Source organism: Cnephaeus nilssonii, assembly GCF_951640355.1.
Source record: "Cnephaeus nilssonii genome assembly, chromosome: 1".
In the NCBI taxonomy this organism is placed as follows: domain Eukaryota; kingdom Metazoa; phylum Chordata; class Mammalia; order Chiroptera; family Vespertilionidae; genus Cnephaeus; species Cnephaeus nilssonii.
Window position 1 is genome coordinate 48,165,631 of NC_137072.1, and position 12,752 is coordinate 48,178,382.

The 12,752-nt window shown below is 38.9% G+C and overlaps 1 protein-coding gene across 1 annotated transcript in view; it reads left to right on the top strand.

The window, feature by feature from the left end:
- Positions 1-270: 270 nt before the first annotated feature.
- Positions 271-12,752, top strand: part of SLC9B2 (solute carrier family 9 member B2) — a gene marked incomplete at its 3' end in the record, with an annotated part of 37,563 nt that continues 25,081 nt past the window's right edge. The window contains 4 exon segments of the mRNA XM_079774604.1: positions 271-361; positions 6,463-6,633; positions 10,230-10,372; positions 11,233-11,360. Coding sequence (XP_079630730.1) covers positions 6,468-6,633; positions 10,230-10,372; positions 11,233-11,360 — 437 coding nt within the window. The 5' untranslated portion in view covers positions 271-361; positions 6,463-6,467.

Below are 12,752 nucleotides of genomic sequence, written 5' to 3' on the forward strand. Positions count from 1 at the left end.
ATAGTTCTTGTTCCAAGTATTAGCTGATTAACTAATAATAAAGCCATACATTTCCTGGTACTAGCTTTGATTGTAGTAATAGGAATTTGATTTGTGATGTGATGGCTCAGTAACTTAAAAAAAATTATAACAAATATACAATTTTAAGTATTTTTTTTCTAAAAATTTCCTTAAACACAGGAGGAACCTGTTACAAACCAAATAGGATTAGGTGAAAATGAATCACCTGAAGGAAGTAGCGCTTTGACCAGCAGTGGGGAAAGACTACAAGAAACACCAACTGAATTAAATCATTTGCAAAGACTAAGGCAAACATTTGCTTGCCCTCCACGTGGCTTACTGGATAAAGTAATAACAAATGGTATGTAAATGATAAGGATGAATTCAGAAACAGAGGGTAAAATACGAAGTTGTTATATAATGGGAGATTCTAAATAATATGGTTTAAAGAACAAAAAGAAGTTACTTCTCTCACACATAAAAACTACTAGGTGAAGAATTCACAATGGTAAGTTGCTCTGCTCCATACAGTCATTCAGGAGCCCAGGCTGAACGGCTCCACCATGTTTGACACCAGGCTTCCAAGAGCGCTGTGGTCATTGCCATTCCAGACACCTGGAAGAGGCAAAGAGCAGGGATCAAGGACCTTTTCCTTTTTTGTATCTGAGTTATTTCACAGGATTATGTTAGGGCTCCAATGAGAAAAGTGATTGAGAACTTGCTTGTAAACAGAAAAGCACTACATAAGTGTTGCTTGTTATTACTGTGAGTTAAATGCAACTAATGTTCGAGGGAACACAGCTCAGTTTATACTTCCTAATGAATCGTGTCATTTTATAAGTAAAGATCTTGGTTTGCAATTCAACTTATTCCAATAAAGATGCTATTACTTAAAATATTTGGGGAATTTTTCTTTGGGGAATTTATTTCAACATGGTTTTGAATATTGTTAGGGTTGAGATCTATTTGTCTTTTAGGCATGGATTTAGTTTTTGGAGGCTGCCAAACATTATTCTGATGCCAATTTGATGAATAAATGGATGTTCAAATTGAGTAATGCTGGGTTTTGTTCAAGAAAGGAAGTGCATGTGTTTGTGTTTATGTGTGTGTTATGCATATTGGAGGAGGTGTACCGTATTTTCCGGCGTATAAGACGACTGGGCGTATAAGATTTTCCTGGGTTAAAAAGTCGTCTTATATGCCAGAAAATACAGTAGTATAATAGGAAAAAGGGGAAGGGGTTTGAAAATTGCCTGTAAAGGCAAATTTAAAAACAATTTCACAAATTGTATTGAGGAATGACAGCATCATGGAAATAAATAGATTGTCTCCCAAAGTAAATATGTTGAAAAATGTAACACATCTGATCTAGAGATTATGTTTATTGAAAAATCAGACTCACTTCTTTGTAGTTGTATTTCATTTGGGAGCTCTGAACGACATTTTTATCATTCTCAACCAGGGCAATGGACGCCAAGTCTAATACATTATACTATAGGGCCTAGATATGTTTTCAATAAAATTAGGTATGTTTCTAAACTACCATGAGAAAAAGAAACCTCAAACTTCATGTAAAACACATAGAGAAAACCATGTTCCAAAATATAGCCATATAGTCAATATAGCTACAGATAATTTAATACCTTTTCTGTCCTTTGTTTTATTTTTTTAAAACTTGCACCATTTAAATTATGGCACATTTCTAGTTAAAACATTTACAGTAAAACAGATAAAGATGGAGTATAAATTAATGATGTGATCTGAAACTAATTTTTTAAAAATTCTATAGTCATTGTCCATAAGGTGCCAGAGAAATGTGACTCAGTATATAAATACCTCTTCACTTATTTTCCTGTACTTCTATTTCTAAGGCTTACAAGACTGCTTTTTTCCTATACTACTTCCTGTTCCCATTCAGAATAAATAAGTATTCTTATTAAGCAGTAAATTTTACATGTGAATATGCAAATTACCAAAATCATAAATGAGAAGTAAATTATTAACTGAATTAAATGTGATTTATGGAACTCTTATAAATGTACATTTGCTATGTATTTAGAACTGCATTTTGAATATGAGGAATGAAAAGAAAATTAGAGGTGTAAAAAAGTAGTCTTAAAGTAGAAAAAAATTTTAAATTGACACAGTGTTTATTTCCGTCAATATATAATTTATATTATCAATGTATATTTATTGGCCAAGTATATTGCCAATATATACTTATTAACACAGTAATTATTTGTTCTCATCAATAAGTGGATAATCAGATCTCATTATGCAATAACCACGTTCCATTAAAGTGGGAAACTCCTCATTCTACCTGGCTGAATTTAGTATAAAAATGGGTTTATGCTGTGAGAAAGTAAAATTTAGTAGCTGGCAATTCCTGCTTCCCTATTACACCTCTAACACTGCATAGAAATGTCAGCCCCTATAGCTGTTGGAAAATACCAAAGGCCCCTTAGTTATTTAACTGTAATAGCATCATAAGCCTAGAAAATCTGGAACAGTTCCATGAGGGTTTAAAAAATGGAATGTTGGATTCCATCTCTAGCAATATGGTAGATAAAATCAATTAAAAATTTTACTTTTACCAATGAAAACATCTAAAAAAAATAGTTTAAGTCTTTTTTAATGTATCTTTTATCTATCAAGGAAACAGAAAATCATCAGGACACCAAAACAAAGTATGAGAGAGAAGTAAGTCTTCAATGTAGCTTTCACCCTGAAAGCTTCCGCAAAATACCGATGAACTTGAGATTTATTTTAAGAACTATGAGAGTATAGGAGACTACACTAGAGCCTAGGTTGGGAGAGGTGTAATAGGAGAAATCATTCTCTCTTACCCATACACAGCTGGAACCCAGTGTCATGGTGAATTTGAGGTAAACCTGCCCTAAAGATGGGGCCAGCAGCTAAACCTATCTGTGGGAGAGTATCCACTGAAAATGTGTAACTTTATGGTGATTTGTGTTCCAAAGTCAGTGAAGAAAATCAAGCTGAAAATATGTCTAAAAGTGGTCCTGAATTATTAGCTTCTGAGTACACAATAGAAGCAAATTCAGAGCCTATCTGGCAGAGCTCACATTCAACCTAAGGCTCCAACAACTCTCAAAGATAAAGTTCCAAGGAAGTGGTTACTATTGCAAAACAAACCAAAAAATATCACAATGTGAACAAGAAAACAGATTTCAAAATTTTGCATTATATGAAAATACTAGAGGTCCAGTGCACGAAATTCATGCACAGCAGGTGGGGGAGGGTCCCTCAGCCCAGCGTGCACCCTCTCCAATCTGGGACCCCTTGAGGGATGTCCAACTGGGCAGTCGGATATCCCTCTCACAATCCAGGAATGCTGGCTCCCAACTGCTCGCCTGCCTGCCTTCCTGATTGCCCCTAACCGCTTCTGCCTGCCAGCCTAATCACCCCCTAACCACTCCCCTGACAGCCTGATTGATGCCTAACTGCTCCCCTGCCAGCCTGGTCACCCCTAACTGCCCTCCCCTACAGGCTTGGTCACCCCTAACTGCCCTCCCCTGCAGGCCTGGTCCCCCCCAACTGCCCTCCCCTGCTGGCCTGGTCCCCCCCAACTGCTCTCCCCTGTAGGCCTGGGTCCCCCCCAACTGCCCTTCCCTGCAGGCCTGGTCGCCCCCAACTTCCCTCCTCTGCTGGCCTGGTCACCCCTAACTGTCCTCCCCTGCAGGCTTGATCACCCCCAACTGCCCTCCCTTGCAGGCCTGGTCCCTCCCAACTGCCCTCCCCTGCAGGCCTGATCGCCCACAACTGCCCTCCCTTGCAGGCCTGGTCCCTCCCAACTGCCCTCCCCTGCTGGCCATCTTGTGGCGGCCATCTTGTGTCCACATGGGGGCAGCCATCTTTGACCACATGGGGGCAGCCATCTTGTGTTGGAGTGATGGTCAATTTGCATATTACTCTTTTATTAGATAGGATAATATAAAATATTTTGGGTATTTCTAAAGAAGTTGAGATTATAACAATTATGAGTACAAAATAAGTAACTATTTTAAAAATGAACATAGATATTCTATTAACCTTTTGCACTCGGATGTCGAGTGTGACTCGACACGGTTAGCATCGGTAGCAGCTCGAGAAAAAAGCAAGCAAGTGCAAAGGGTTAAGAAACAAATTGAATTTCTAGAAATGAAGGATATGGTATAGTAATTGAAATAGAAAACTTAGTAGCTAGCTTAGGCAATAAAGTAATTAAAAGAGAATTGATGAACTAGTAAATAGGTCTGAAGAGATTATCTAGAATGTAGTACACACAGACAAAAATAGGTAATATGAAAACTAGGGTTAGCAACATATGTGTAACTATCTAGTCATAGTTCCAGAAAAAGAGAATAGGAAGAATGGCGAAGAAATATTTGAAGAAATGAAGACAGAATTTTCCAGAATTGATGAAAACCAAAAGGAATCCATACCTAAACATAACATAATTAAAAACAGCCAAATAAAAATTTCCTAAAAGAACTGAAATTAAACTTAAAATGAAATTAACAATAGCAAAAGCCAGAAAACCAAGTAATAATATTTTCAAGTAACTGAGAAACTCTCAACCTAGGATTGTATACCCAGAAAAACTAACTTTTAAAAATGAGAATAAAGATAATTGTAGACAAATAAAACAGAATTGACTACCAACAGATCCTAATGAGAAATATAGCATACTTTACTGCCAAGTGTTTCTATACCACTCAGCTCATTTGAAATGGTAAATTATGAAATTTGCATTTTTGTGCATAATTTTTCTGGCACATTAATACTTTACATCATCAAGCAATAGAAGTGAATTGAAAACAAACAAACAAAAAAATCTGGTATATGCTTTCTTACAATTAAAGATTAAGACCTTGCCCTAGCAGTTTTGGCTCAGTGAATAGAGTGTCAGCCTGCAGACTGAAGGGTCCTGGTTCAATTCCAGTCAATGGCACCTGTCCAGGTTGTGGGCTCCATCCCCAGTAGGGAGGCAGCCAATCAATGATTCTTTTTCATCATTGATGTTTCTATCTCTCCCTTTCCTTTCCTCTCTGAAATCAATAAAAATGTATTTTTTAAGTGTTCTTTTTTTTTTTTTTTTTAAGATTAAAGCCTTGCTAATATAAGGACCTTTTAAAAAGCTGAAATCTCTGTGGAAGTGCCTTCTTTTTAGGCAGTTAGTTGCTGGTTTAGGAACTTCATAAGACCATTAACTTTCTACCTTACACTACCTAATGAAACCATATGTCAATGAAGAAGCCGACAGTACAGATGAAGAAGCTGCCAACACTTTTCACTCAGTTAATTAAAACAACATTTGATTGATGGAAAAGACTGCAGATTTAGATGGAACTCCTCTCTATTTAAAGCAAAGCCCTCAAGATTCTCCAACTTGAAATAGGTGTGGTTCCAGGGTTATGGTGTGCAAAGAAGAGACTAAAGGAGGGAGAGACAAATGTCAGTGGAGATTTAACTGCATTGGTACTTTTTTTTAGGATTGTTATTATTTTTGTTAGTGTTTTGGTCACAAGTTTTGAGTTTAGAGTGGTCTGACCAACTCTGTTTTCCCATGAGCCTTTCTATTTTCAGTGTATAGTTTTGTAGAAAACAAGGTTTTCAAACAGGGAAAAGTATTTCACATTCTAAGAAATGCCTCTACCAAAGGGAATACTTCAGGCAACTATTGTCTCAGGTGAAAGGTGTGAGATGCCATAATGAATGATGATTAAAAAAAAAAAAATAGGTAAGGCCCGGCCGGTGTGGCTCAGTGGTTGAGCATTGACCTATGAACCAGAAGATCACGGTTCAATTCTCAGTCAGGACACATGACTTGGTTGTGGGTTCAATCTCCAGTGGGGGCCATGCAGGAATCAGCCAATCAATGTTTCTCTCTCATCTTTGATGTTTCCATCTTTATCTCCCTCTCCCTTCCTCTCTGATATCAATAAAAATATATTTTTAAAAATAGGTAAGTATGTAGCTAATTCTAAACAAACATTGACTGTAGAAAAGAAACAATAATAATGTCTACTTCAAGGCAGAACTAAAATACTGGCGTGTGATTGATTGTTCAAGTATTCTCATGTTCCTGTGAAGAGGGTAAAGATAGTGATTCTCTTTTTAATATTAACTACTGGGATACTTATGGTAAAACTATAAAGAAAAATAAGAAAATGGCAAAAAAAAACAAAAAACATTCAAGATAGTAGTTCCTTCTGGCAATATGAGAGGAAATGGGGATGGGACTAGGAGCGGGCACTTAGGTGGATTCAAAGCCAGGGGTAACAGTCTATTTCTTCATATGTTGGTAATTCTGATTGTTCATAGTAATTATGTTCTTAAACTTACACATGGTTATAAGTATTTGTATATATATTCAATGGGTTTTTTTTAACTTAGGTTATATTTAAACGAGCATATAACAACTTATTGATAGAAACTCGTTTTCCTGGTTTATTTCAGTTACCATGGTTGTTCTCCTGTGGGCTGTAGTTTGGTCAATCACTGGCAGTGAATGTCTTCCCGGAGGAAACCTGTTTGGGATTATAATCCTTTTCTATTGTGCCATCATTGGAGGCAAACTTTTTGGGCTCATCAAGTTACCTACGTTGCCTCCACTGCCTCCTCTTCTTGGTAAGTACTAAACACTTCCTGTCTTCTTCCGTGTAAATCCTGTTTTAAGAATAGTAGTTTTTCCAAACTTTGGGAAATAAAGGAATAAACTATTTCTGTATTTTCTGTGCTGGAGCTACAAGTAAACACTGAAAATTAAATTTTGAGGAATTTTGTGAGCCCGTTGTGAAAAATGATGATTTCAAAAAATTAAATTATAAATACTTAGAGTTAAGTAACCTGCATTGAAAACAAGAGCAATAAATACTTAAAATTGATCATAAATCTGATCCTAAGTCTTTTTGCTACATTTCTCTTTATCACTGCTCTTTGAGATTATGGAAATACTACACAATGGTGTGACACTGCCCATTTCTTCAACTCCACATTCGGTGACATCATGTTCATAGCTTAACATGGGCCAGGATGGAAGTATTTATAAGACAGAAACCAGCATATGCTACAAATCAAGACTTGATATCTTGTAAGTCACTCACATCTTTGACAAACAAGTGAGATTCCAACACATATTTTCTTATTCATTTATATAAACAAACGAAAATATCAACCAATATTTCTGGTGATGCTAGTACTCATCAGTGATGTGATGGATTTGCTTCTAAACTTGGGAGTATTTGAAATAAAATTGGCCTTTTGTTGATAATTCTTGTATATTTAAAAAACTTTCTATCATACAAATTAAGGGGAATAAAAAGAATACACCTTGTCAAAGAAGGTGTTCTTTCCTCTACAACCAAGGCAGAGTTTCCTGTATGCTGAGAGGCAAGAAGAGGACACCTGCCATATCACAAGCAGGTGGCCACATCAACCCAGACCTCTGGCAAAGGAAACACGGTCCCAGGGAAATTGTTTTCACATTCATTTGGAGAATAAAAAGTCCTCCTTCCATAAGATATTTTTGAGATTTTATAAGATTATTATTCCTTTTGAATTCAGGTAGTTATATGCTTTAATCACTATTGTACTGATTACCCTACCTGGTTTGGCTCAGTGGATAGAGCACTGGCCTGAATACTGAAGGGTCCGGGGTTCAATTCTGATCAAGGGCACATGCCTGGGTTGCAGGCTCAATTCCCAGTGTGGGGCATGCAGGAGGCAGCCAATCAATGATTCTTTCTCATCATTGATGTTTCTATCTCTTTCTCCCTCTCCCTTCCTCTCTGAAATTAATAAAAATATATATTTAAATATTTTAAATATATATATCACTGATTTACATCCACATTTTAAGTTTCAGTAAGAAACTATTGACATAGAATGAAATGTATGGTTAGTGCAGCATTTTTGGCCAAAGATTCATCAATACCTATTAAAATGTTATATGCACCTGTACCCTAGAGCCTAACATTTCCACTTCTACAAATTATCCTGTGGATATCCTATATAATAAAGAGGTAATATGCAAATTGACCATCATTCCAACACATAAGATGGCCACCACAAGATGGCCGGCAGGGAGGGCAGTGTGGGTGATCAGGCCAGCAGGAGAGGGCAGTTGGGAGGGACCAGGCCTGCAAGAGAGGGCAGTTAGGGGTGACTGGGCCTGCAAGGGAGGGCAGTTGGATGTGACCAGGCCTGCAGGGGAGGGCAGTTGTGGGGGGCGCCTCAGTCACACTCAAGTACTTCAGGTCTCAGATGTGTTCCACTTTCTCTTCCTACCTTGGAAGAAACTTTTGTGTCTTCCATAAACTTCTCAGCTCTCCTAACCCTGCCTTTCTCCCCTTCCCCTTCTTCGGACCTCTGGGACTCATCTCTCCTGTCTCAGTTCATACTTATGCTTTCGTAACATTGAGACTGTCAGTTCATCTTGCTCCTCTACAGGCTGAAAGCAGTACTGAGTCCTTGTTCATCATCTCAAACTAGTGGCCCAGTGCACAAAATTCGTGCACATTAAAAGGGAATTAATTAGAGGAAATATTTTAATATTGCTATTTGCCCTTCCTCTATAATAGAAGTGTCAGAGATGAAAGAAAATTAGTAAAATGTATATGAAAATCTTTCTCCTGTCAGAGTCTGGGGCATGCCACAGGACCCAGAGTCAAGTCCCTGCCCACCCACATGCACCTCGAAATCGTGTGAGACCCAGACCCGGCTGGCCCCACCACCATTGCACGAGATCCAGACCTGGCCAGCCCCACCCCCGTCAAACTCCGCTGGGTGGGGCGTGGGGCCTGAGGTCCCCCATCAAGCCCTCTGGGCAGGGGGTGCAGCCTCAGGTCCCCGGCCCCAGCCCGGCGCCACGCAGCATCAGGTCTCTGCTGATCGCTCATTACAGCTTGTTACGGGAACCCCGCCTCCGCTGTGGGCACAGCCATCTTGTGACAGCGTGATGGATTGAGGCCAATTTGCATATTACCTCTTTATTATATAGGATTTATAGGATACCCAATACAGCAAGTATGTCAAACTCAAAGGCTAGCACATGCCAAATAAACAAGTTTTAAGTTTATGTGGGCCCCAACAAAACAAAAGCTTTAATATTCATAGAAACATAGGTTTATTTCAGTAGAGACATGCTGAATACAAAGGGCTGAAATAAATGAGTAATCATTAACATAAAATAATAGAACATTTTAATAAAAATTAATATTTTTTCTTGAACATTAACTTACCAGACAACTGAATAACTGCACAAATTAATAAGCGTAACGCCAATAAACCTATTTTTCTTGTTCTCCCAAAGCAAAAAACTTCCTGTTGCACACACCAAACAAGTCAGTCCAAGACTAATGACCTGGCAATTGGCTGCTAAAATATTTGCTACTAGAATTAGTGGAGAGAAGTGGTATGCCTGCACATAAGGCACATAAGGGAAATGAATGCAACACGATTATAGTAATCAGTCATTAGCGAATATTGTAGTTCGTTATTAATAATCATGTATAACAGGATATTATAAAAATTAAGTTACGGAATTTTTATTAAAACATTTCTTACATACCGTTATATTGCCCGGGCTGCAAAAATACTCATTGTGGCCCGCATGCAGCCCACAGGCCATGACTTTGACATGCTTGTACTACAGTGTCTCAGATACTGAAGGCAGTGGTATATGTTTAATGACTAAATGAAAGGAGGCACCAGCTGACAAGATAGAACAATATCCAATTCACCATAACTCACTTTTAAGCCTTTGTAAAGCAGCTTATGGTGTTTTTTTTTTTATTAAATTACCTGGTTTGAAGGTAAAATAGAGCCCATATAGGTGTTTATATTTACTTAATGTAATCTGACTTAGCAAATAATTTCAGGAGCTATTTGTAGTTGCACATGAAGCGGTGACTGAATTGGGCATTTTATTAAAATGTTTAATATTTGATCACACTTTCTAATACTGCCTCCTATTTCTCTCTTTCAATTTCAGTTATTCTAATAATTATTCTAATCTGTCCTTTTATTCTGCATTCTAAAGCTTTTTCTTTGCTCCTTTATTATATTAATTTTAACTTAAAGTTTAATGTAATTTTATCTGAGGGCTAAGCATAAAGGAAGTGGTTGCTGAGATTACAGAGTAGTCTCTCTCACGTCCACAGTGCCAAAAAGTGTTTTCTGTATTTGGAGACTATCTAAAGGGTTGTTTGACTTCTCCATTCCAGGCATGCTGCTTGCTGGGTTTCTCATAAAAAATATCCCTGTCATCAATGATAATGTACAGATCAAGCACAAGTGGTCCTCTGCTTTGAGAAGCATAGCCCTGTCTATCATATTGGTTCGTGCTGGCCTTGGGCTTGATTCAAAGGTACTGAAGTTGTAAATGTCTAACTGTTGACTAGGAATTTTATTCTTCCAATGTCTCAAGTATTTAGAATCACTGAGCTTTAGGAAATGGATGTGGACACTTTGCATGGCATTCTCAAAAAGACAACGGAATTTATTTCATGCAGGACTGTCCCAAGAAGATGTCCCCATACTCTTTCTTAGAGAAAGGTGGAGTTACTGCCTGTTTGGGGACAGAACCAAGAATAAAGCCCTTCCCTTTCTCTGACAGAGATATAGGCCATAGTTATAAGTAATGAGCAGGAGAGAAACATCACATTTTTGATGCACAAAACCCTGTACAGGTGAGGTGTTCAGGGCTAACAATACTGGCTTAGGAAACTGCCTGGTATATAGAGTGAGTCTCAAGTATGCTTTTCTAAAATGCTTTTATTCATGTATGTTTTTTAATATAGAATGAATATTCTTGGGGATGAGTCTTTAACCTGGGTTCATGCTGGGGTTACAGGTTATACATGAAGCCAACACTGAGAAGGTTAAACTGGTGTGGAGGTTATGAGCTGCTTCCTGGATTCAAACCTAGCTCCACCACTCACCAATTTCATGATCTTGGGCTTGAATCACTTGAACTTGTGCCTTTTCAGATGAACACATCTAAATAACGGTGGTAATAATACTACCTGTATCGTAGGGTTGCTATGAGGACTAAATAAGCTATCTCTAAAACACTTAGAACACTGAAATGTTTGTGGAATGAAACGCATTACCTGGAAACTTCAGATGATCCAGACATGGTCTGAATACTGAAGAAAAAGCAATTCATGTCATTTTCCCTGTGTGTCTTCAGCAGATTGTTTTAGAATGTCTGTTTTTATATTTCAGGCCCTGCAGAAGTTGAAGGGTGTTTGTATGCGATTATCCATCGGTCCTTGTCTTGTGGAGGCATGCACGTCTGCTCTTCTTGCCCACTTCCTACTGGGTTTACCATGGCAATGGGCATTTATATTGGGGTAATGATTTTTCCTTGTCGTATGAAAATATGCATGGATACTTAGAACTTTCTCTAATTCGATACAAGAGAATGCATAATAGCGTTTTCTTAAGGACATCAGAAAATACAAAATGGATATTTTAGCACAATATTGTAAGTATTAATATTCCAACATGTAAATATTATAACTTCAAAATAGAGTATACATCTTTGTCGGTGCTAACTTTTACAGTGGTTGTAAAAATTTATACGATTGAGGAAGTAATAGACTTTTTACCTACATCTGACTCCGTGCTGCTGAGAGAGCTGCTGGATCTCACTCCAGAGTCTGCACAAAGGATCATAGATACATCAGCAGTGATCTCCTGGTCCTGTTTTCCTCTAGACTATTGTGATTAGGGGATTCTGCTGCCTCTTCCTTGCACTGTCAGTTCCTATTTCCAAGGGCTCAGGGCCAGGAGAGATAAATAAATATAAATTTCTGAGTAAAATTGTCATGCTAATAAGTAGGTGAGAAGTCAGTTATTACTTCTCATGGTGAAGACTCTGGAGCTATATTGTGCCTGGACTCGGTCCCAGCTCTGTGACTTTCCAGTGTGTGATCTTTGGCAAGTTACCTAAGATCTCTGTGCCTCAATATCTTCATTTGCAAAATGAACAGAATGATTGTAGCTACCTCATAGGGTTGTAGGATTAAATTATTTAATATATGCAAACTGCTTAAAATGGAGTTTGGCACATGGTAAGCACTATAACATGCTCCTTCTGTTACTACTGCTGCTGTTCTTAGTATCACTGTCACTGTCAGGATGGCCTTCCCCTTCCTAGCCTGTTGTCTTATTTTACACTAGAGGCCCAGTGCATGATTGAATCATGCATGTGTAGGGTCCCCTACACGCTTTCGCTTTGGATCGCGGGGGAGCTGGGTGCCTGTCCGCTGGTGCACCAGGCCTTTCAGAAGCCTCTGGCTCGGCGGAGGCTTCCGAAAGGCCTGATGCCAGAGCAGACAGGCACCCAGCTCCCCCGCTTTTGATGGTCCGCGGCAGGACTTGAGCTCGCTGCCCCAGAGGCCCCTTCTGTGCCGCAGCACAGCCATGGTGCAGACACTGAGCTCGCACCGCCACTGGCGACGCGAGCTCAGCGTCCCGCTGGCCCAATCGGCTACCCGGGCCACCCCGAGTCCCGCCCCCTGTGCCTCCCACTGGCCCAATCGTGGGCGTAGCGGAGTGATGGTAATTTACATATTACCATTTTATTAGGTAGGATGCCAAGCCCCGATAGAAGGACTGAGATCACTGGGTTCCAATCCACAGATCCATGGCCATCTTTTTAAAAAGGCAGGTGCCTGGAGCCTAACCCCATTAGGTCTTCTAGACCACCCATAAATGCAGATATATATTTAGGCAACCAA